General features: G+C 43.3%; 1 protein-coding gene and 1 long non-coding RNA gene across 5 annotated transcripts in view; one reads left to right on the plus strand and one right to left on the minus strand.

Annotated features, from left to right (window-relative positions):
* Positions 1-18,646: 18,646 nt before the first annotated feature.
* LOC120299775 lies at positions 18,647-22,762 on the minus strand. Its single transcript, XR_005554479.1, has 3 exons — positions 22,623-22,762; positions 21,832-21,967; positions 18,647-19,310 (listed from the first exon to the last, which is right to left on the minus strand). It is a non-coding gene; the product is annotated as an uncharacterized LOC120299775 (long non-coding RNA).
* The window catches only part of ACSL6 (acyl-CoA synthetase long chain family member 6), a 104,824-nt gene continuing 101,679 nt past the window's right edge, over positions 22,759-25,903 (plus strand). The window contains exon 1 of one of the 4 annotated variants that reach the window (XM_039324925.1): positions 22,759-22,880. In XM_039324925.1, the coding sequence (XP_039180859.1) occupies positions 22,814-22,880 (67 nt within the window). In that variant the 5' untranslated portion in view covers positions 22,759-22,813. Of the gene's footprint in view, positions 22,881-22,962; positions 23,210-25,903 lie in introns of those variants that run through there. The other 3 variants (XM_039324924.1, XM_039324923.1, XM_039324928.1) reach the window with 3 other exon arrangements.

Raw genomic sequence — 25,903 nt, forward strand, 5'->3', positions numbered from 1 at the left:
CAGTAGCCTTTTCCCACTCCCTGTGGATGACGTCATAGCCTGGGAACATGAAAAATGACCAAATAACTGTTTTAATTAGATTACCTCCTTCCTGGGGCCCATACTTGCACTTTGGAAACCTTTAAATTGGATTGGGAGTGCAGTGCTGACTACTGGGAGAAAGCTTCACCAATTCCCATTTATTTTTTTTACAGTACTTCATATGCCACCTGCTCAGAGATTTTCTGATAGGGTCACATTCAGTCCAGATAAGTTCCTTGATGGCCACTGTTTGAAGCGGAAGATGAGCTTAATAGTATTTTCTTCTTAAATTATTCTTTGGTTTAAGAAAGGTCACTTTCTGTAATTTTCCTTGCTGGAAAAAAGACAGATTCCCATACTTTTTTGTTTGTTTTTAATAATCTTTGATGCCAATTTCTTTTAATATGAAAATATCTTACAGAAGGAAAGTATTAAAGTCATCTGGATTGCATTCTCAGCAGCTGCACCTCTTTTTCTTCATTTTTTTTAAATCCCAGAAATCCATGCAAAAACATCGTTATTATATCAAACAATGAAAGACTGAACAAGAACTTAACCAAATAAATAAAATATGCTTGGAACTGAAACAGTTTGGGCCCAAGACAAAAAACTTCATCAAGGTTAGCCAAGTTGAGACAAGATAAGCCAAGTTTAGGCAAGAAAAAATTGACTCATGTAAGACACAATGTAGAAATAAGAGTGGGAAGAAAGGTGACTGGCTTGCATTTATTATTTACATCAGATACTCTACTTCAAATTCAGCTCTCAGCCAGAACAAAAATTTCCCCAATGAAATTTAGGGGAATACAAACTACAGTCACAAACCTTAGAAGTGAAGGACTGGAAGATCAACAATAAGTTCCATGATGTAATGCTATGCGAGAATGAACTTGGTAGTTAGGGCAAAGAAATCTGGCCAGGGGAATGGCCAGATAAAGGCAGCAGCCTGAAGCAGGAATGTGGAAGGGGCAAGAGACTCAGAAGAGACCCACATTGTTTCTTGGATTGTAAAGGGACCTGAGGAGGATTTAGTTAAAAGAGGATTTAGTTAAATGTAACCTTACAATCAAATACAATTAGCTTATCTGGCCAGGTTTCCTGTCTGGTCTACCTCTCCTGAGTAATAGATGATGACTAAGCAAGTCCAGGAAAGGGACTCCACACAGGGATGGAAAAACATTGGCGATAAAACGGTAGTAAAGTAAGTTAAAATCTAGAGGTCCATGGAACACAGTTTGAAAAACCCTGTTGTAGAGCATATCTGCCAAAGCCTATAATCTGCTGGGCTTTTTACCAATGTTGTGTCTCCCATAGCAGAATATTGTAGAAGAGGGAAAAAAACTTGGTCCTGTTATGTTGATAGGTGGCTCTTCTTCCTGTGGAATTTCTTAACCTGCCCCACACCTTCACTCCACATATTCTGGAAGCTATTTAAAAAATTGGATTTTTGATAAACTTAAGAGAAACTGAGCAGAAATGGATATTATCTGAAATGAATGGTATTATTACCGTGATTGTTATTATTATCATTAATATGGACACTGTTGTTCCATTGTTAACTTGTACTTTTAGTTTGTATGCCATTTAGAGTTGAGCAGTTGAAGCAGGAGAAAAGAACTTGTAATAAATAAATACATAACTGAATGAATACACTTTAGGTAGGCCACTTTGGATATTTTTCTTTCTTTCTTTTTAGGAAATGAAGTTCACCCAGTCACCTTTGGGATTGTTGAGTGGCCACTAAAGATGGGAGAGGAATGGGAAAAAAATTTACCTTTGAACCAGGAACACCCTGAGCAATTTTTTAAAAAATGGCCAGTCATTTAACTGAGTATCATTTTTAAATTCTCAGACAGAGAATAAGCACAGATATCTCACCTGCAGCAGAACATTATTATTTGTTCTTAAAATCCCATCCTAATTTTCACTAAAAGGCTGATATTGCTATAAAACCATACTTACTGTAACTTGTCCCATGTCATTCAGACAGTTCCATGCTTAATCCCCAGAACATTCCACACCTCCAATTCAGGTCTTATTCTGACTCCCACAGTTGCAGTACTGATTTTAAACAGCAAGTGTCACCCTTCACAAATGTGTGGATCAGAACCAGGCATGATAAAAATTAGACAGAATTCTTTATGAAATGTCACTATAATCGTGGAATTACAACTATGTACGCATATCTTCATCTATTCATCATATTTATGGACCATCAGAATACAAAGATATCGGTGGAAATTGATAACCATATACTTGCCAGAATTGCATAATTTAGCTTCTATCTCATCAGTCTGATCAAGATTATGACTAGGTCCACCCAGCTTGGACAACTTTGGATAGCCACTGGATGGCAGTAGAGCATTAACGTCTTCTCATTGCCTGCTTAGTGCTTCTGTTTCTGCAGTCCAAGTATAGAAACTCTAACTGACAATAGCTTTACATCCCTTGCTTTCTTCTGGGAAAGCAGGAAAGTGGCAGAATGGAATCCTCCTATGTTCTTTAGTTTTTTCTTTCCACTTCAGTGAAATGATATCAGTGCAAACAAAAGAGTTAGCCACCAAGCACTTGTAGAAAAGGAACTAAAGAACCCTTCCAGTCAAATACTTAATTAGCTCAAAAATTATGCAAATTGATGAAGACTGAATCCAAGCCATGCACATTTGCATAGTTTATAAGAATGGAGCTTAGGCTAAATGGATCTGACATCTTTTGAGCAGGAGCCATTGAGCAAAGTTTATAGCAAATGCAATTCTGTCCAATATTTGTTCTTTCAAATTCACTTAAAATTACTGTTCCTGTTGCTAAAAGAAGTAGCAGGTGGGTGCTTTTTTGAAAAACTGGGGAAAACAGCCCTTGGAGATTTCTATATGCAGTATGAAATTGATGAGTTATTAAAATCAAGTTTTCTGATTAATATCTTCTTGGAAATTGATCAGAGAATGGCCAAGAGCAAGATTGTCTACAGTGAAGATCTTAATTTCTCTTCCTTCAGAAAATTGACATGAGGTAAACTATGGATTTCTTTTTTTCAAAAACTATGTTTTTAAAAATGTCCAAACTGCAAGGATGATTATTTTGAACCAGTACACTTGATCTATTAAAAACAAATATACAGGGCCACAGTGTGAGTGATTGGCCAGAGTGTGATTGGCTAGAGCAAACACCTTTATAATTCTCCAGCATTTACAAAATGTATGACCAAGCTATCAAAGATTTACTGGAAAATAGTACAAAATCTTTAATCTTTAAAGAAAAATAAAGCAAATAAAACAAAATAAAACCTAGAAGTAAAGCTATACTGGACCTAATCCTTACTAATCAAGAAGTGATAGAGGGAGTTGAAATTGCTGGAACCTTGGGTGAAAGTGACCATGTCATACTAAAATTCAACATAATGCAAACACAAGCAATAGAAATCAGTGTCTTAAACTTCAAAAGAGCTGATTTTAACAAACTCAGAGAGAACCTAGGAAAGATTCCATGAACATTCTAAAGGGGAAAACAAAGCAAGAAGTGTGGGAAACTCTGAAAAATATGATTATAAAAGCCCAGTCCAGCACAATACCATTGAAAAAGAAAAACAAGAAATTGAAGAAGAAACCAGCATGGTTGCACAAAGATCTCTCTGACAAACTGAAAGACAAAAAGGACAAAAAATGGAAAGAGAGACACATAACTACGGTTGATTATCAGCAGACAGCTAGAACATGCAAAGATGAAGTCAGGAAAACAAAGGCTCAGAATGAACTAAGACATGTAACAGAAATCAAGGACAATAAAAAAAAGTTTCTTTCAACATATTAATAACAAGAACAAAGTCAAAGAAACGGTAGGTCCACTAAAGAGAGAAGATGGCAAGGAAGTAACAGGCAGTAGGGAGAAAGCAGAGCTGCTTAACTCATTCTTTGTGTCACACAAAAAGAAATTATAGTCCAACATACCAAAAAAACTACTGCAAAAGACAAACTAGAAACAAAAATTAAAATAAGCAAGAAAATGGTAAGAGAAAACCTATCTGACCTTGAGAAATATAAATCACCGGGACCTGACAGATTATATCCCAGAGTTCTGAAGGAGCTGGCAGAAGTTATCTTAGAATCATATGTTTCAAAAATCCTGAAGCACCAGGGAAATACCTGATGACTGGAAAAGGGTTGATGTGGTTCCCATCTTCAAGAAAGGGGGGAAAACAGACCCTGGAAACTAAGACCAATCAATCTAACATCAATACCTGGGAAGATCCTGGAAAAGATAATAAAAAAACAGATCTGCAAACAACTAGAAGCAAACAAAGTTATAACTGGTAGCCAGCACGGGTTTGTCAAAAACAGATCATGCCAAACCAATCTTATTTCATTCTTTGATAAGGTGATTAAATTAGTAGACATAGTATACTTAGATTTCAGTCAGGCATTTGACAAAGTAGAAAGCTAGAAAAAGGTGGGATAGACACACCATCAGATGGATCTGTAGCTGGTGGACAAACCGTACTCAGTGAGTAGTCCTCAATGGTATTACATCCACATGGAGAGAAGTAAGCAGTGGGGTACCACAAAGCTCCATCTTAGACCCAGTACTCTTCAATATCTTCATTAATGACTTAGATGAGGGAATAGAAGGAGAACTCATCGAATTTGCAGATGACACTAAACTGGCAGGAATAGCCAATACACCAGAAGACAAACTCAGGATCCAAAAAGATAATAACTGTTATGTCCTGAGCCTGTGGAAGCAGGCTCGGGGCATTGCAATGGTCCTGGGCAGGTGCAAGCTGCCCGGGACCAGACTGGCTGTCGCCAGCACTCGCGCGCATGCGCGGGTGCTGGCACGCCAAATGTTGCAGTTTGGCCCGGGAATCGCCTATAAAAGAGGCAGAGAGATTTGGGCGTCGTCGGCGTCTTGTAACCAGTGTGCTGAACAGAAATAAAGAGTTCCTGAGAACTACAACTGCTTCTCGTGTCATTGCCATTTCGCGAAGGACTTAACACTGGCGACAAAGGTGGGATTGCCTTACATCGACTGAAGACAGGTGTAAGCTTACCCGAGAGTCCTGAGCAGTAGGAACGGCGTTGACTCGGCAGCTACCCGCCAATCTAGCGAGCATCGGGGGTAGGCTGGCTGATAGACCCTTCCTTTTTCTACAAAAATGGCAAAAGTTGGAAGACTTTCAGAATTCGACATCTCGCATCCGGAAAGATGGGAGTTCTACGTAGCCAGGGTGGAAAACTATCTTAAAGTCAATCAAGTAAGAGAAGATAGTTTAAAAGCCGCCACCCTGCTGTGCGTTTGCAGTCAAGACGCATTCAAAATCTCTGAAAACATAGCAGCACCTGTACCTCTAGAATCTGTTAACTACACAGATCTAAAAAAACTACTAAAGGAACACTTCCAGCCCAAGTTGTCCATCATCGCTTGGCACCACACCTTCGAACAGAGGGATCAGCGACCCGGAGAATCAGCCAAAGAATACATTGCTGCGCTGAGAAAAACCGCTAAACACTGCGAGTTCAAGGATCTAGAAGAACAGCTGAGATTTGTATGCGGACTGAGGCATAGAGAATTACAGCAGAGACTTTTTGCTAAAGAAGACTTATCATTCCAAGATGCCTTGAGAGAGGTTACTGCAGAAGAGGCAGCGGGCGGCACCATCAAGAACATGAGGCCGATCAGAAGCACTCCAGAAGCTGTGTCTGTGCACCAGGAAGGAGTCCAAAGGAACCCAGAGGAGGATCCTGACGATGAAGTAGACCGTCTCTACCCCACGAAAGAAGGGAAACAGAAAGAAAGCTTTTCAGCTCTCCCCAAGTGCCTCGGTTGTGGAGGTCGCCACAAGAGGACCGACTGTAGATTCCGCTCCGCTATCTGTAGGGCATGCGGAAAACAGGGACATTGCAACTGTGTGTCTGGGCCGTCAGAAGGTACAACCTCGGGAAGAATTGCACCTGAAAGGTACCAGGGTCCCCAGCCAAAACAAGGTGGGTTTCTGCGCTTCGCGAAGAAGCATTTATAGGACAGGCACACACAAGCCCATCAAGAAAAAGCTGTCACTTAAAGTGAAGCTACAAGGGGTTCCATTGGCTATGGAACTGGATATGGGGTCTGCACTTTCAATCATTTCCATGCACACGTTTAGGAAGATTTGTTCTGGCAGCGGATTTCAGGCCAAGCTGAGGCCTTCCGACATTGTGTTAACAGACTTTCAAAACTCCAGAGTGTGTGTTAAGGGGGAGGCCACCCTTAACGTACAGTATAAGGATTTTGAAGGTCCACTAGATGTAATAGTAGTAGGGGGTGAACAAACGAGTCTCATAGGACTCGATTGGTTTGAGGCCTTGGGGATACACGTCACAGGGCTCAATAGCTTGCAAACAATTGACCTACAAGAAGTCTGCAAAGAATTTGCAGATGTTTTCAGCCCCCAGCTGGGCACGTACAAAGGACCCCCTGTGTCACTGAAGTTAGACCCCACTGTCACCCCTATTAGAATTAAAGCAAGAAGGGTCCCTTTTGCTTTGAAGGGTAAAATTGACACCGAGTTGGACAAATTGATTCAGCAAGGAGTTTTAGAACCTGTCGACTCCAGTCCTTGGGAGACCCCCATTGTCACGCCTCTTAAGGCAAATGGGGACATTCGCATCTGTGCAGATTACAAATGCACTCTGAATAAGGCATTGCAGCAACATGCCTATCCTGTTCCTGTGGTCAATCATATCCTGGCCTCCCTCAAGGGGGGGCGCGTTTTTGCAAAGCTTGACCTAGCTCAAGTGTATCAACAGCTACCTGTTGATGATGATGCTGCTGTAGCTCAAACCATTGTGACCCACAGGGGGGGCATTCAAGGTAAAGAGGTTACAATTTGGAATAAATGTCGCTCCTGGAATTTTCCAAAGTGTAATGGAAAACACACTACGGGGTATACCAGGGGTTTGCCCCTATTTTGATGATGTCTTAATTGCAGGAGATTCTACACACAACTTAGCTGAGAGATTAAGGGCTGTCCTGCTGAGGTTCAGGAAAACGGGCCTCAAACTTAAGAAGGACAAATGTAAAATTGGGGTGCCTTCTACAGATTTTCTGGGATTCAAAATTGATGCTACCGGGATTCACCCTGCTGAATCCAAATTGAAAGCTATTATGCATGCTCCTAGGCCAAAGTCCAAGGCCGAACTACAGGCCTTTCTGGGCCTTCTGAACGTCTACAACTCCTTCCTTCCAAACAAGGCTAGTGTAGCCGAACCTTTTCATAGGCTCTTGGACAAACAGGCAGTGTGGCAGTGGTCACAAAAACACGAAGCAAGTTTCAATGAGGTTAAGGCCTTACTCACTTCTAACAGTGTGCTTGCACATTTCAATGAATCCCTTCCTGTGTGCATCGCTTGTGATGCTTCTCCTTATGGGGTGGGAGCCGTACTAAGCCACCTCAGATCAGATGGAACTCAGGTTCCTGTTGCATATTACTCCAGAACCTTGTCTTCTGCAGAGCGAAATTATGCTCAAATTGACAGGGAGGCTTTAGCTGTTGTTGCGGGAATCAAAAAATTCCATGATTTCCTATATGGCAGGCATTTCACGGTCTTCACTGACCATAAGCCTTTGTTGGGGCTGTTTACCACACATAAACAAACTCCCCAAATCATCTCCCCCAGAATGCTGAGATGGTCTATCTTTCTCTCTGCCTATGATTTTTCCTTACTTCACAAACCTGGGAAAGAAATGGGCCATGCTGACGGCCTCAGTAGATTAACCCTGCCGTTAATAGAAGCTGACCCTGCACCAACAATCAATATCCTCTCCATTCAGGCCTTGCCTGAGTCCCCTTTAGATGCCAGGGATGTGGCTGCTGAATCAGCCACAGATCTCACACTTTCACGTGTCCTTTCTTGGGTTTTATCTGGATGGCCAGAGAGCTGTCCTGGTACTGAGTTTCAGAGTTTCTGGTCGAAAAGGAACGAGTTATCCACCTTCCAGGGATGTCTGCTTTGGGGGAGCAGAGTTGTCATTCCTACCTCAATGAGGACTAGGGTCTTAGGTTCCCTCCACGAGGGTCATCCTGGCATTGTACATATGAAGGCGCTTGCGCGCAGCCATTTATGGTGGCCTGGGTTAGACAGAGACATTGAAGCTAAGGTGCATTCATGCCACCTTTGTCAACGCTCGCGCCCCGAAATGCCCCAAGCTCCTGTACATAGATGGGAGGAAACACAGTCTCCATGGTCTAGGGTGCACATTGACTACGCTGGGCCCTTTCAGGGTCAATTCTTCTTGGTCCTAGTTGATAGCCATTCAAAATGGCTTGAGGTTGTACCTGTCTCTTCCACCACCACTGCAAAGACTATTCAAGTACTGAGGGGGATTTCTGCTGCACACGGGCTTCCAGATGTCTTCGTATCTGACAATGGCCCTCAATTCACTTCTTCCGAATTCCAAGCTTTCTTATAGGCCAACATGATTCGTCATGCCACCTCTGCACCTTTCCACCCGTCCACCAACGGTATGGCTGAACGCATAGTTCGCATCACCAAGGACGCCTTGAAGAAAATTACCTATGGAGACTGGCATCACAGGTTGGCTGACTTCCTCCTTTCTTATCGCACTACACCTTCCACTTCTACCGGGAGGAGCCCAACTAAACTTCGTTGGGGGCACAAACTGACTACCAAGCTTGACCGGTTGCACCCGGACAGACTACCTTCCACAATCACACACCCCAGGGCATCTAGATAACTGCTTGTGGGTGCCCCGGTTTGGACTCGTAACTACGGGCCTGGTCATTCATGGGTCCCTGCCACTGTATCCAGGGTCACAGGTCCTTTGTCCTACGAGGTGTCCCTGGACAACGGTCGTGTCCTGCGACGACACATCGACCAGCTCCGCACTAGACGGGACCTTCCCACTGAGACTCCTGGGTCTTTTCCAGGGGGGGAGGGGGACCCCTTTGGGCAAAGGGAAGAGTGCAGGCTGCCGCCTATCAGTAACGAGGGAGCTACAGACAGCTCATTCTGAGATTCCGCAAGTGCTCCAAACAGGAATCCATGGAGCCCAACTAGAACTCAGGCACCAGTGCCTACTCCAGCCAGGGAGTCACCCTGGGGGCATAATCACTACTCACCCACATCACTCAGTACTCCAGTCAGGGAGGATATCCGGGAGCGTCCAAACAACCCACACCCTGCAAGAGAGCTGGCACACATTCCGTCTAGTTGGCCCGACACTACCCCTGTCCCTAGAAGGGGGCAAGCACACAGGGAGGTGGTCGAGGAACCAAATCCCGACTACAACACCTCTGACATCACTCAGGGGACAACTGAGTTTTGGGACAGCACTGAAACCCCAATAAGCCCGGGTACAGAATGGGAACAAGGGAAAGACAACCTCTTGACAGGTCTAGGACAGACCTGGGAGGTTCTACAGAATTGCCCAACAGTGACAGTCACTTAAGAGGGCCAGAGAGCCTGCAGCCAGGCAGGACAACTAGGTCAAACAGAGAAAGAAGCCCTGGCCTGACGAGCCCGGTGGGCAAGCAAGCAGGCCAGGCATTGGAGCACAGTCCTTGGGAATCACCAGGGTGTAGCAAGGGGGACAAGCATACATCACCCCTCAGTCAAGGGGTACTTGGCAGGTACCCAGAAGTCAGGAGGTCACAGAGAGCCAGAAGATCTCCTAAGTATTTAGAAGATTTTCTAACTCTACTGGCAAAACAGAGTTAACAGAGAGTATTCCTGTACACATAGGAAAATAGAACACTGGGAACAATAGAAGCAGAGGGGATAACTGGTACAAAGTAGTATGGGCACCATGCTCATATTGGGTTGTATATTATTATTGTATGATCATAGTCTTAGCCGGGGGGGGGGGAGGGGTGTTATGTCCTGAGCCTGTGGAAGCAGGCTCGGGGCATTGCAACGGTCCTGGGCAGGTGCAAGCTGCCCGGGACCAGACTGGCTGTCGCCAGCACTCACGCGCATGTGCGGGTGCTGGCATGCCAAATGTTGCAGTTTGGCCCGGGAATCGCCTATAAAAGAGGCAGGGAGATTTGGGCGTCGTTGGCGTCTTGTAACCAGTATGCTGAAATAAAGAGTTCCTGAGAACTACAACTGCTTCTCGTGTCATTGCCATTTCGCGAAAGACTTAACACTAACAAACTTGAACAATGGGCCCTATCCAACAAAATGAGTTTTAATGGGAAGAAAAGCAAAGGTTTACATTTAGGCAGGAAAAACCAAAGGCACAAATACAGATTGTGCGAGACCTGGCTTAAAAACAGTAACTGTGAAAGGGACCTTGGAGACCTAGTAGACGATCATTTGACCATGAGCCAGCAGTGTGCAGCAGCAGCCAAAAAAGCTAATACAATCCTGGGTTGTATAAACAGAGGCATAGAATCAAGATCACGTGAAGTATTAGTACTGCTTTATAAAACCTTAATAAGATCATACCTGGAATACTGCAACCAATTTTGGTCACCATACTACAAAAAAGATATTGAGACTTTGGAAAAAATTCAAAGAAGAGCAACTAAAATGATCAAAGGCCTGGAGACTAAAACATATGAAGAACGGTTGCAGGACTTGGGTTTGGCTAGTCTAAAGAAAAGAAGAAACAGGGGTGACATGATAGCAGTATTCCAGTACTTGAGGGGCTGCCACAAAGAAGAGGGCGTCAAACTATTCTCCAAAGCACCAGAGACAAGAGAAGAAACAATGGTTGGAAACTTACCAAAGAGAGAAGCAACCTGGAATTAAGGAGAAACTTCCAAACAATGAGAACAATTAACCATTGGAATGGCTTGCCTTCAGAAATCGTGGGCGCTCCATCACTGGAGATTTTTAAGAAGAGGCTAGACAATCACTTGTCTAAAATGGTATAGGTTCTCCTGTTTGAACAGGAGGCTGGACTAGAAAAACTTCAAGGTCCCTTCCAGCTCTATTCTATTCTATTCTGTTCTGTTCTGTTCTGTTCCTTTAGATTAAGAACAGTTAAAATGTTACTGAACCACTGGGCATGTATGAAATTTTGAAAGTGTACTAGGAGCACTCTCAAAAACTGGCTGCCATAGGAGAACCAGCAGTAAAAAGAAAATAAGGATAACAATTGATACTAGTCCAATATCAATATTTTTAAAGGTATTACAATTATAGCATCTTTGCATCTGAGGGAGACAGGCAGTTAAAAATATGAAACTGACTGCTCTTTAGAAGGCCAGATCCTGAAGTTGAAACTCAAATACTTTGGCCACCTAATGAGAAGGAAGGATTCACTGGAGAAGGGCCTAATGCTGGGAAAGGTTGAGGGCAATAGAAGAAGGGGACGACAGAGAATGAGATGGCTGGATGGAGTCACTGAAGCAGTAGGTGTGAACTTAAATGGACTCCAGAAGATGGTAGAGGACAGGAAGACCTGGAGGAACGTTGTCCATGGGGTCGCGATGGGTCGGACATGACTTCGCAATTAACAACAACAACAACAACAACGTTTATTAGACAGGATTATTCTTTGTGACTATCATAATGTGCAGCGATTAAAGTACAGGGGAAGACTTTAAAACAAAAACTTCAAATTGAATTCATATACAAAGTTATATTACTTGAACAGGATTCTGTGAAAACATTTAAAACATTGAAGCTCACTTTAACCATTTTGCTCACATCCCACTGTAAAATTACCTTTACAAAATTTCCTTGGAGATTTGTAAGGATTACATTTTGCCTTCAAGCTCACCTCAAAACCTTGATTTTTCCTCAGGGGTTTAGAGTGTTGGTCAGATTCCTTTAGCTTGGGAATGATATAGGAAAATAACTTTTCAATATTTCCTTGAAGTGTGTCTTTTTCTAATCTTTTTTTTTTAATCTTGTGAAACTTCCCAGAGTCATTTTGGAGTTGGGTGGCTTAGAAATTTGACATATAACTGACTAGCTAGTTATATATTTTTAGGCCTTGAAAAAGAATGTATTCTTGCAGACTCTGCCTCATTTATTTAAATAATTTATATGACTGCCCATCTCCCAACAGTGACTGCCAACTTTTGACCAAAGTCAAAAGCTTTGCAATGCATACCTTTTAGAATAACTGATCGATTGCTTTGGTGTTTTTTAATGAAGCTACTTTTCATCTATTATTTATTTTAAGGATGGTTGGTTTTAATGCAATAGTTTTATTTAAAATAGTTTTATATAAACATCATAAGATGATGATGATTAGCTTTAATACAATTACTGTATATAAAGACTGGGTCAATTCTTCTGGGCCTCTTTGCTATTGATAAACCAGCTCTGAATAAGTGATTTGAATCTTAAAATATGGTAAGAAAGAATGAGGTTGACTCTTCCTACACCCCCTCATTAAATGGTATCTTTCTTCCTAAGCCTATGTGATATAGTCATTTTTTGTTATTGTTTGCAGATTTGGGGAGGTTCCTTCCACAAAACCTAATTGCCTGATGGATGGAGGAAGAGACAGGAGAAACAAAATGAGAGCACTGAACATCAGAGAAAAGAAGAAACAACAGGAGAAAGGATGCAGAGAAAGGAGGGAAAACAGGCTCATCTATCCGTCATTGACCCATCTCTTTCCCTTTTGGATTTTGGTTAGGATCCTGAGCCTTGGTCTATGAACTCTAAAGGATAATCCATAATAGAATAAAACATTAAAATGGTAATCCATCTTTCTTTTTGAAGCCTGTTTTCATTTTTATGAAGGAATCACCATACTGTCAAGCTATGAAGACCTCTTGTATTAGGACTGCCATACTGCTTCTAGCTTGCCTACAGTTGTGAGAGGGGAGGGAAAAGGTTTGGTATGCACAGGTGGTTTCTATCGGTGTGAGAGTCAAGGTCACTGAAGAGATGTTTTGGGAACAGAGATTTTCTTCTCATAACTATCATTCAAAGACTAATTGGACAATGTGACCTGAATTGTCAGAGAGGGGAGGGAAGGTTTTACTCTTTTAATTATCTTTTTCCTGCCATATTGCCAGAGCTGGTTTTCTTTTTACCGTGCCAGTATGCTAACCCTAATAAAGTTTTTTATTAGAGATCACAATGTCTTTGGTGAGTTTACTTCATTGGGCTTTTCAACTGGAACCATGATACATTCTTCTGTCAATCACAGACCCCTTTTTCTTCATTGGATAATTCCCAAAGGTATGAATCCATTTGGAGAGATAATTTGTGAAGTAACCAAAGCTCCCATGAACCCGTTTTTGAAGAATCAAGGCCCTGTGTCCTCACAAAGTCTTGGTGCTGTTGCTTATAAGACCACCTCAGTTCAGAAAAAATCCAGAAAAAAGCCATTCCAGAAAAGGTGATGCGATAGGGACCCACTGAGCCACTGAGGTGTTGGTGAGAGGAGAGCTGCAATTATTTTGTGAATTGCCCTCTGAATGATTCACACAGCCCAAACAGTGGTAAGAGAAGAGGAAAGTAACGGTGATGATGTATGTTCTTCTAATAGTTCAACGCCTTCCTGATTTTGTTCAATACTGTCCATTTCCATATATTAATTTGACAATATAGAAAGGGCAGGTTTAGGCATTCAAAAATTGGAATACTGGCTTTATAAGCATTGCAATGCTGTGCCTATCAATAATAAAGCTAGTTTTTACATGAGTCATAACCCTGCAAAATTATTGTTTCCTATCCGTGCTGAGTGGGAAAAATGTGGGAAGTATCCTTGAATGCTCCTGTGTTGAGCATCCAAATACTGAATGGGGATGAATACATGTTATTTATTGGCATATGAGATATAAATAATTTTAAACCACTAAGCAGTGTATAAACCCTAAATGATCTTTCTAGTTTAGCATTTACAATTATAATTAGATCATCAATTCTCTTCCAGCACCAAGGACAGAGATTCAAGAGCAGTCGAATTCCCAATTCTTCAATATAGTATGCATTCACTGAGTGTTAAACATGAAATAACAAATTGTAGAAGTTAGATATGTTCCTTCTGCTTTGGTTCTAGTTTTCTTTAACATATCTGTCCATCCATCCACCCATCTATCATCACAGAATCAGGTGACATTTCCAAGCAAAATATAATTTTCCCCAGTGTTGTCATTTTATTCTTAAAAATATTTTATTCAAATAATTTATGAGGCTGACCCACTCACAATTTGTGACTTTGGACAGAGTACACTAATTAAAAACAAATAAAAAATAAGTATAATTCAAAACCAATATAACAAACACGATCAACACATAGCAGAGACTGAATACTGCAACTACTCTCATAGTAGGATAATTTTCTCTATCATCTTGATCCATGAGCTGGCAATTACACAAAAGAAAATCCAGATTTCCACTGTTCTATAAATGGGCATCTGATTCTTTCATTCCAAAGGACAGGCACAGCAACAGAAAATACACATCTCCTGGAACCCATTAGAGGACAATGCCTTCCCTTATAGGAGGAGCAGAATAACAGGAAATAGGCAGCTGTGCAACTACTGTAATCTGACCTTTGTCATGTTGGTGATAACCAGGTCCTTGAATTGAACACAGAAGCCTACTGGGGGCCAACGCAGCTCACAGAGTACTGGTATTATATGGAAATATAAAGATGCACCTATTAATATCCATGCTGTTGCATTCTGAACCAGTATAGCTTCTGGATGGTCTTCAGGAACAATCCCACATGAATAAACATGAACAGGGTTTCATGTTATCTACCTAAGAGTCTATGGAGATTCTCAGTCATCCAGGTCATAATTATCCCAAGGATGCTTTTTCATGAGGCAACTCAAAGAAAAACAAGAAAGTTCAGTTACCTCGTGAAAAAGCATCTTTGGGATATCTACCTAAGAGTAAATTTTCTCTATATTGCTAGATAAGAAATACATTGTGGGTTGGAATTATTTCATCATAACATATAAAGATTACAGCATCTTCCTTCCCTTTTTGTATTTGTGAAGCAGAGAAACAAACAAAATCACATCTAGTTTTCAACAGTATATTATATATCCTACTTTTCCTCTGCTTTCCTCACATTACCATGAAAGGGTGATCAAATGATAAGCAAAATGGATTCGGCTCCCTTGGAGGAAATATTGTGACTTTTTGATTAGAATTCATAATAAAATTTGATATGGATTTTGAGCATGTTAACAGTTTATATTTTACCACTTCACAGTACTGGATAGACTCTTCTCAAACAAGATTTTCTAAATTTAGAGTTACTTTTCCCTCCCACTATTGAGAAGCATTAAGCATGACATTTCTTACCTGTCACATCTCTAAAGGTAGACTATGACTCCAGCATCTTCTGTGTGTAAGATCTACTTAACCTTAAGAGCAAAAAACTTGTTTGCTTCTCTGGTTCAAATAATAATGCTGCTTCCCATCCCTGGAGGCTGTGAGCATTTTTCTTTTCTATTCACAACACTAACAACACCTTTGAACCTTTTTTGTGCTATTTGTGGATGTATTGTTTTTCACTGAACAGGACTGTGAAGCAGAAAGGATCCCCATGAGGGTCAATATAGACTATATTTTTATAGATGAGAAAAATATGCTTTTACCGTAAGTTTTTATTATGTTTTTACTGTAATCAATGCCTTTATTAAAAGTTATATGAAAATACATAAATTCAATAAAGTTTAATAAACTCAAGAGGTTATACTGTATATGATTTAGTTTGTATTTTCCAATTTTATCCCTATAGCAAACTTGGAAGAGAAGTGAATGAGATGGAGTCACCCACTATGTTTCATGGATGAATAAGGATTTTCAATCTGGATTTTATAAACCTTAATCTTTAAATTGCTTGATCAGTTGCTTAATTTATAAACTGCCTTTCCTCTTGCATGTTCTAGGTCACGGGTCGGCAACCCGCGGCTCCGGAGCTGCATGTGGCTCTCTGAGCCATCTCCTGTGGCTCCGGAGCCTCCTCCTCCCCCTCCTTCCTCCTGCTGCCCCCCCCCAGGCTTCAGTCCCGGCTGGGGCGGCAGGAACATCACTTCCTGGGCCGTCGAGCCGGCCACGTGTCTGCCCGGGCCAGGTGGTAGTCCTGGCTGGGGCGGCGGCCGCGTCTCCCCAGGCCGGGCTGGGTGGCAGGGGGACATTGCTTCCTGTGCCGTCCCTGGGCCACTCACCCGGCCATATGTCTCCCTGGGCCAGGCAGGCTGCAGCAGGGGGGCATCACTTCCTGGGCCGTCCCCAGGCCGTTCCCTAGGCAGCTGAGCTCACCATGCATCTCCCCGGGCTGGTCCGTAGGTCCCGGGCACCTTTCAGCGACTTTTACCGCCTCCTGCCTCCGTCCCCTCCCTGCCCCTTTGGCGCCGTCTGCCTTTCTTTCTCTCTCTCTCTCTCTCTCTCTTCATCTGGAGGGGGGGCAGAGGAAAGAGAGAAAGAGAGAGGGTGACTTGTTCGGGCAAAGAACCAGTGGGGGACAAGGCGAGCTAAGTCAAAAGACATGGAACTTTCGTGCTAGCTTCTCCCGAACCCTTGTTATCCCTGCCACAAACTCAGCTCATCCGCCCTCACTCTCTCCTCTCCTCTCTGCGAACGAGGCTGCTTGCTTCAAATGGCTTGCTACCGAGGTCCGGGAGCCAGGCAGGCGGGTAAGTCTCGATCGCAGTATTTTGTTGCTGTTGTTTTGCGCACGCGTGGCGCTGGCTGGGAACAGAGCCAAGCAAGCTCTGTGGTTGGAAGTCCCTGCAGTTTAGGAGCCAGGATTTCCCCCCTCTCAATCCCAAATCCCAAGCAGGATTCACCACTTTGGGATTGGAAGTGAGCTGTGAGGAGATGGTCTGTCCCTTTTCCTCCCTTGCTCCCTTCTGCGCCGGCTACTGAGGCTCCCTGCTGGGTGCAGTCGGCTTGAAGCGGAGGAGGGGGAGGGGCCTTTCAAAGCGTGACATTGCAATGGATGGGACAGCCTTTCAGGAGGGTGCGGATGAACTGTAGCTCTCCAGATATTGCTAACATACAGCATTTGCTGTCCCTGCAGCAGAATTGATGAGAGGTGCTGGCATTTCTCTTTGTCAGAATGTGGTGAATCTACATTGCCCATCTCTAAAGGAGGAAGTTAAACGTTTTGGTAGGTGAACTGGTTCTGTTAGTAAAGGGGGGGGAGGTGAAGAGAAAAAGAGAGGGAGAGAGAGAGGAAAGAGGGAGGAAAGAAAGAGAAAGAGGAAAGAGGAAGAAAGAGAAAGGGAAAGAGAGAGGGAGAGGGGAGAGAAAGGAAAGAAAAAGAGGGAGAAAGAGAAAGGGAGATGAAAGAAAGGGAGAGGGGGAGAGAGAAAAGAGGAAGTGAGAGGGGGAGAGAGAGGAAAGAGAAAGAGGAAAGGGAGAAAGGAAAGAAAGAGAAAGAGGAAGAAAGAAAGGGAGATGAAAGAAAGGGAGAGGGGGACAGAGGGGAAAGAAATAGAAAGAGGGAGAAAGGGAGGAAAGGGAGAAAGAGGAAAGGAAAGAGGAGAGAAAGGGAGAGGGGGAGAAAGGAAAGAGGAAAGAGAGAAAGGGAGAAAGAGGAAAGGAAAGAAAAAGGGAAGAGGAGAGAAAGGATAGAAAGGGAGAAAGAGGAAAGAAAGAAAGGGAGAGGGAGAGGAAAGGGGGAGAGAGGAAAGAGGAAAAAGGGAGAAAGAGAGGAAAGAGAAAGGGAGAAGAAAGAGGAAAGAGAAAGGGAGGTAGAGGAAAGGGAGAGAGGAAAGGGAGGGGAAAGAGAAAGAGGGAGGGGGAGAGAGGAAAGAAAGGAAAGAGGAAAGAAAGAAAGCGAGAAAGAGAAAAGAGAAAGGGAGATGAAAGAAAGGGAGAGGGGGAGAGAGGAAAGAAATAGAAAGAGGGAGAAAGAGGAAAGAAAGAAAGGAAGAAAAGAGAAAGGGAAAGGAAAGAGAAAGAGGGGGAGGGGGAGAGAGGAAAGAGAGGAAAGGAAGGGAGAAAGAGAAAAGAGAAAGGGAGCTGAAAGAAGGTGAGGGAGAGGAAAGAAATAGAAAGAGGGAGACAGGAAAGAAAGAGAGAAAGGAAAAGAAGAAAGAGAAAAAAGGGAGAGGAAAGAAAGGGAGGGGAGAGAGGAAAGAGGAAAGAAAGGGAGAAAGAGAAAGGGAGATGAAAGAAAGGGAGAGGAGGAGAGGAAAGAAATAGAAAGGGAGAAAGAGAGGAAAGAGGAAGAAAAGAAAGGGAAAGGAAAGGAAAGAGGGAGAAAGAAAAGAAAGGGAGATGAAAGAAGGGGAGGGAGAGAGAGGGGGGAAAGAAATAGAAAGGAGGAAAGAGGGAGAAAGGAAAAAAGGGAGAGAGGAAAGAAAGGAAAGGAAAGAGAAAGGAAAGAAAGGGAGAAAGAGAGGAAGGAAAGAAAGGGAGAGGGAGAGGAAAGGGGGAGAGAGTACATAGAAAGAGGGAGAAAGAGGAAAGAGAAAAGGAGAAGAAAGAGGAAAGAGAAAGGGAGGGAGAGGAAAGAAAGGGAGAGAAGAAAGAGGGAGAGGAAAGAGAGAAAGGGGGGGAAGCGCAAATGCCCCCTCTCTCTCTCTCTCACACACACACACACACACAGGGGGAAGAAGACTAGCAGACCAAGGGCAGAAAGAGGGAGGGGGGGAGGGAGAGAGAGATCCTTTTGACATCTAAAATGAAGATAAGACTGCATATATCCATATATATATGGATATATGCAATCTTATCTTCATTTTAGATATCCAAAGGGTTTTGCGGCTCCCTGTGTTTTGTTTTCAGTGGGAAACGGGTCCAAGTGGCTCTTTGAGTATTTTGGGTTGCCTACCCATTCTAGGTAGCTAACACACAGCACTCCTTCTCCTATTCTTTCTCTACAAAAATAACACTGAGGTAAATTTTAGGCTAAGAACTGCTGACTTGTCAAAATCAGTCTAGGAACTGGTTGATACTAGATTTAAAAAATAAATTGCTCCTCCCCCCATGTCCAATACTAAATAACTGATTCTTATTATCATATTATCCAAACACTGTTCCATAAATTATAATTGACATTCAATAAAGCTGAATTTCAGTCAAGAAAGAACTTTAAAAGATAAATAACATGGGGGGGGGGAGAGAAAGGAAGGTATCTCAGCATGATAAAGATGGATTTTAGTAAAACAATAACACTGTGGTTGTTGATTCTGTCTTCCAGCTCAGTGTTGGTGTGTAAAGCATAATCAGGAATAATTGCTTCATGAGAAAGAGGCAAAGAAGGAGGAACAACCATCTTCCCTTGCTGTTGCTCTGATTATTCGAGTAGGGGTACTCTGTTTTCTTCTCATCTCCTTTTTGTTCTACATATTTTTTGATAGACTGTAGGCCTGAGGACAGGAACTTTCTGTGTTTATTCATAAGCAAGCAGTTCTGAAAGCAGGTCAAAAACGGAGTGTTAATAATATTAACCACAACAGCCATTCTACTTTTTTTTTTAAAATGCAAACATTCTAAACTGCCCTCTGCCATCACGGAAGCCTAAGGGTTTCTTAGAGGCTAGTACATTTTTGCTAACATGAAGATTCTCTTTTTCTTTCAGTGAATGAAATAATATGAAAATTGATACACACACCCCATTTTGAGATTGACTCTGAACTTTCAGTGACTTCCATGGACTCTAGGTCAAAAGTGTACAGTAGGAATCAAATGTGTATAGCCAGGGGGTTTGAATGGTGGCTGTACAATGGATGAGAGTATACCTTGGTTGAAGGAAGGAGGAACTGGCATATCTATTGTCCCATGACTGACGGAAAAGCTCAACAAGTAGTAAAAGCATAACAGCCATTAGAAATACAGGAGGAGTAGGAGTGAAGATCAGGAAAACCTTTGACCAATCTCTTCATCTAGTCCAGCGGTTCTCAATCTATGGGTCGCGACCCCATTTGGGGTCGATCGACCATTTTTCGGGGGTCGCCAAAGAAGGCGATCTGCCATTTTCTCCCCTCAGGGGGCGCCGCCGTGCATGCGTGCCACACATGGGGGCGCCGCTGCGCATGCGCGCCGCACATGGGGGTGCCGCTGCGCATGCGCGCCGCACATGGGGTGCCGCCACGCATGTGCACCACACACAGGGGCGCTGCCGCGCATGTGCACCACACATGGGGCGCCGCCGCGCATGTGCGCACCGCCGCGCATGCGCAGGACGTTTGTGTGATGGGGTCGCCGTCACACAAACGTTGAGAACCACTGATCTAGTCCCTCCCCCACCTCATCTCAGAAGCCTGGGAGGGGGGCTATGAGTACCTTGGGATCTTCTTTGTGGTATTAAATGGCAGATCTGCCTATAATTATCTATGATTTGATCTTGGATATTAGAGCTGGCTTGGTCTAGTGGCCAAAGCACCAGGCTAAAAACCAGGAGACTAGTGCAGTGTTTCCCAAACTTGACAATTTTAAGGCATGTGGACTTCAACTCCCAGAATTCCACAGCCAGCAGTCCTCATGCCTTAAAATTGTCAAGTTTGGGAAACACTGGACTAGTGAGTTCCAGTTCCACCTTAGGCATGAAAGCTAGTTGGGTGACTTTGGGCCAGTCATTCTTTCTCAGCCCAACCCATCTCACAGGGTTGCTATGTGGGGAAAACAGAAAATGGAAAGAGTATTAGGTATGTTCATTGACTTGAATTGTTTGTAAAAATAATACAGATGGGATAAAGCTAAATAAAAGATATTGCAGCAGTCAAAATACCAAGGTATGGAAGTTGGAATGACAATTGTTTATGGAGTGACACTGTAGTAGACACATAAATGCATGTCAGACCTCTTTGTGAGGTTAGGGCTTGAGGAACAAGTCAGGGGTGCTACTGCTGACTACCCTGCTGCACAGCTTTATCCCTATCCAAGTTGCCTATCCTATCACAAGATATCTGAATACCTATTTTAGGGAAACTAAGCTAGAAGTTTGACTGCTGGGCCACTGCAATGAATTCACTAAACATTTGGAGGATGTAATCAGTCACTTTCACTCAGTGTTGGATGCTGCCTGGGCAAATCCAGCAGAGTTGATAGAGGCTTCATCTTTATCTGGGATCAGTTTCAGACTGTGAACCTTGACAAAGCAATTGAAGTCTTAAAGTTGCTGAGATTGAACATCCCTGGTACAGACAGTGCTTGCTGAAAATAATGTAGGTAGTCCTCAATTTATGATCACAACCAAGTCCAAAATTTCTCTTGCTAAGGGAGATAATTGTTAAATAAATTTTGTCCCATTTTATGACCTTTCTTGCCAAAGCTGTTAAGTGAATCACTGCAATTGGTAACACAGTTGTTAACTGAATCTGGCTTCCCCACTGACTTTGCTTGTCAAGTCGCAAAGGGTGATCACATGATCTCAGGACATTACAACTGTCATAAGAGTCAGTTACCAAGCACCTGAATTTTGATCATGTGACAATGGGGATGGTGCAGCGACCATAAGCGTGAAAAATAGTTATAAGTTAATGCTTTCAGTGCTGTTGTAACTTTGCACTGTTACTAAATGAGCTGTTGTAAGCTGTAAGTTGAGGACAACTGATATTGGCAGCCTGGCTCGGGGTAATGGAAGTTAAGGCTTTGTAATATGCATATCTCTCTTGATAATAATCTCAAATTTCTCTGTTATGCACAGGGAATTTTTGGTTACTGCACAGTACAAACATCTAGACTGGAAACCTGCTTTACATGTACCAGTGTTCTCCACCCTCTTTTAGGAATCATAGCCAATGGGTAGTGTACAGATAGAGGAACCAGGCTAGTAATTGAATAACTGTGAGTTCCAGTCCTGCCTCAGGTACAAAGCTAGTTAGGTGATGTTGAGCCAGTTACTCTGTCTCAGCCCTAGGAATCAGTCAACTATAAACCACTTTTAAAAAATATTCCCAAGAAAACAGCAGGGATTTGTCTAAGCACTCACCAGAAGTCAACATGGACTTGAAGGTACAACAACAACAAAAAAAAGAATATAGAAACTGAGAGTAATCAGGTGCAAAGGTGTAGGTGGTCTGCTCATGTTCAATTCATATTATAAAAAAGATGTAGAGGCTTTCGGTCTAGAAAGAGTGTAGAAAAGAGCAACAAAGATGATTAGGGGCTGGAGGTTAACCATATGAAGAACGGCTGCAGGAATTAGGTTTGTCTACTCTAGTGAAAAGAAGGACTAGGGGTGACATGATAGCAGTCTTCCAATATCTAAGGGGCTGCCACAAAGAAAAGGGGATCAACCTATTCTCCAAAGTACCAAAAGGCAATACAAGAAACAATGGATAGAAACTAATCAGGGAGAAACCCAACCCAGAACTAAGGAGAAATTTTCTGACAGTGAGGACAATTAACCAGTGGAACGGCTTGCCTCCCGAAGATGTGGATGCTCCATAACTGGAGGCTTTTAAGAAGAGACTGGACAGCTACTTACTTGTCTGGAATGGTATAGGGTCTCCTGCTTGAGCAGGGGGTTGGACTAGAAGACCTCCAAGGTCCCTTCCAACTCTGTCATTCTGTTATTCAAAGGAGATGCCATCAATGATCTAAGAATTTCATGATTTTTATTTTTATTTTTATACAAGCCCGTCTAGCTTGTACCGGAATCCTTGAGGTGATTTGCCAATTTACACCATTATTTCCCCCATTACTTTAAAAACATACATCTGCTTAAGTTTATACAAGAGGTAGAGTGGGGTTGTGACTATAGCAATACACGAAACTCACTTGTCAAACCAACAACGGAGCCGGATTGGCTGAATAAACGGGTGAACAAAGGTTTTCACCGTTGGGCGAGGCGGGACGCTGCAATCCGATGCCTACTGGAGGACACCTCCGACCTTCGCTGCGTGCCGGACGAGATATTTCTTCCTGACCGCGGGCTTTGACAGCCCGCTGCCGGTACCCGGGCCGGGCCTATGCCTTCTCCGCCCGCCAAGGGTCGCGGCGGGCTCAGAAGGGGTTGCTGCGCGCGCCGGGAGACCGGTAGGTAGGGCGGCTGCGTGGGTTGCCCAGGCGCGCGTCGCCACCTTTGTGGCGTCGAGGAGCACGTTGCCTTCTCTCTAGAGGCCGGGCGCGAGAGCCGGGGACAAGGGGCGGGGCTAAAAAAATAACCTTCGCTGCCGCGGGAACGCAGCGGCAGGCGGGCTTGCGCCTGGCAGCCGGGCGAGCGCCGCCGCTGTCACTGCAGCGAGTTTGCTGCAGTCCCCCCCTCGAGCTGCCTTCGCGCCTCAGGCCGCCCATGCTGCAGCCCGCTCCGGTAGGCATGCTCACCCTTTTGCTTGTCTCTGGAGGCTCCATCTGGCTCTTTCTGGGTAAGTCTCAGCCCTTCGGCCGCAGTGCCTATGCCGCAGTCCGACTGCTTATAAAGAGGGGTCCCCCCCCAAATTGTAAGAAAATGAGGTAAGGTATCTTTGCCCGTTGGTCACGGTACAAACTCTGCCGCACCACCACCCCTACCTCTCCCGGCTGCAGCTGCTGAATGTGTCGCTGCTTCTAGGGGTCACCTCTTCGTCCTCTTCTTGTGTGAATGAGCTTAGCGAGGTTGCTTAGCTGCGATTCCAGGAAAAGCAGAACAAAAGGCGGCGGGGGTGGTGAGTGTGTGTGTGGGGGGGACGGTGTTGGGATGAACACTTTTGCAGTCCTGAGTCTGGATAAAAGGCTGAGCCGGAGATGGACCGAAATGTATAAATAAATCACACCGTTTCTCCGTAGCGATTTGGGAACTGTACGCGCCTGAGCGTTCGTGCAGCCGAGGTTCGGTTTCTCCTTCTCTGGTGTCAAAAGTAGGGCGAGATGCGGGGATGGATGGGCGCATGCGCTTTGGGAAACCGCTTTACGGCGGTATTGCCCGTAGGAATGACGCTCAGCGATTTAAAGAGGATGGGAGCAAAGCCGAAAGGATTACTCGGGATCTGGAATAGTGGCGGTCGTCTTAGTAGTTTCCCGAATTAGGTTCTAAGTATTGTGATCGAAATGATTTGACATACAACTTTTGGAGGTTAGGGCACTGAAAGGGAGACTGGCCTGAATTTGTAACTACTGTTGATTGTAATCTGCAAGCGATCTGCATGTTTTATGTGCTGGACATTTGCAAGACATTAACTTGTTTATACCTGAAATTGTTGAGAAGCATTATTCCTAGGACTCGATTCTTGGTCTAAAACAGATAAATGGCCTCTGAGGGTATGAGACAGTTTTGTAATCCTGGGGACACCTGTTCTCACCAATTTAACCGTTTCTAGTTCTAAGAATAAATTCTTGTCGTGCAGCTTTGTTTGGAGTAGGATGCACTGTATAATCGGTCATCAAATCAATATTTATGCATGGACAGAAGCACAAAAACAAAAACGAGGGGGGAGGGATAGCCATGATTTATTTCTACAGAAAATGAAGAGTCCGGTTGATGGATGTCATGTCCATTGTATTGGGGGATGGCTATGATTTTCCTAGCATTTGAAAGTGTAGGCATAGTGTGTTTTTTGTTTTGTGCATTCCAGCAGCATAAAGTGGTCCTGACAACTCAGCCTTCTAGTTTAGCAACTATATCTCCAGCCTCAGAAAGACTTTGTCCCTTGCAGCTATCACCATTGTAGTCTCTGCAGAAGTCTTTCACTTGACTTCCCATTTCCAGTTACATCAGCTCTAACTTTAAGGACCCAGTAGAACCTCAAGCCAATAATACAAGGCGGGTCACTTTAGGAAAGGTAATTTTACTGTGAATAATGGTATTGAGTAGAAGTGAATGCTTCTGAGAAGAAAAATACTTCCAAAGGATATCAGTGTTTCAGAATAAAAATTCTTCAATATTAACTCATTTAAGTGGGAACTCCTGGTGAGACTATGACTTAAGACAAGATAATTCAGATCAAATTGTTATATTTGAAGTGGGGAAAGTGAGGGGCACATTGGTTGAATATTTGCTTATACAATTGGCTCTGTGCTAAACTGATGTCACTGCCCTAATATCTACTGGTTTTAGGCATGCGCAGGTGCTCATCCAGAAGACCATCCAGTTCACCTAAAATAAACTCAGTTTGCTCAGTCATCCTATGACACAGTCACTTCTGGGCTGCCTAATCCAGTTTCTGAATTTTACAGGGATGGAAGAAAATTGTTATATTTTATAATGAAGCAAAGAAATTGTCTTTGTTTAACATACCTATTTACCCATTGTTTAATGGAGCCTCAGATTTTGGGAGGATTTTTATCAGTTGCTGGTCATGTTTATGCATTGTTAAATAGCTGCTAAATACAGATTTGTCTTGTTTGTGTGAGGTTCTTAAACTGTGTTAGGATTGTTATTTAAGAAAATACAAACTAAAGATACAAATGCATGAACTGAGTGAGTACCAGAACATTTGCTGTTGTGACTGTGGAATCATTGGAAGGCAGAAGTTGGCTTTTTGCGCACTGTATTAATGCTTAAATTCCCCTCTGCCCCACCCAACCCTGTTCTGCGGCCAGAGACAGCAGTCTGTCAGCAAGCTGCTTCAATCCACCCTATTTTTGCAGGTCTAAAAAGCCTCAGAAAGATCCTTAAGGAAGCATAGGCAAACCACTCGGTGCATCCAGTAGGTCATGCAAGTTGTAGCTCACAAATTGTGGAAGCCTTGAATAACCACCAGACTTGCCTCGGGTCACTACACGTAAATCCGTATAATAAGAATATACTATATACTGTTCTTATTTGGAAATTTAAAATACTTTTCTCACATAGATGTATGTTTCGGTGAATGTGTTAAAATGTGAAGCTATGATACTCATGTATGTATAAGCTCCATCCATAAACATAAGAGGAATAAAAGAGCTCCTCAGTTCATTAGACCAAAATTGATTAAGTCAAATTAAATCATGCTGTGGAAAGTCAGCCCCCCCCCAAGAAAGAAATATTTTTGGAAATACTTAAAAGGCAGAATATATTTCCCTAAAGGATTTTAAAAGAAGAAACCAACCCTGCCCCCAAGTCTCTCTGTCCCAAACAGAAACCAAGTCTGCAAAAATGCAGA

This window comes from Crotalus tigris, unplaced genomic scaffold (genome assembly GCF_016545835.1).
Source record: "Crotalus tigris isolate CLP2741 ecotype Arizona unplaced genomic scaffold, ASM1654583v1 scf7180000024310.2302065, whole genome shotgun sequence".
Taxonomy (NCBI): domain Eukaryota; kingdom Metazoa; phylum Chordata; class Lepidosauria; order Squamata; family Viperidae; genus Crotalus; species Crotalus tigris.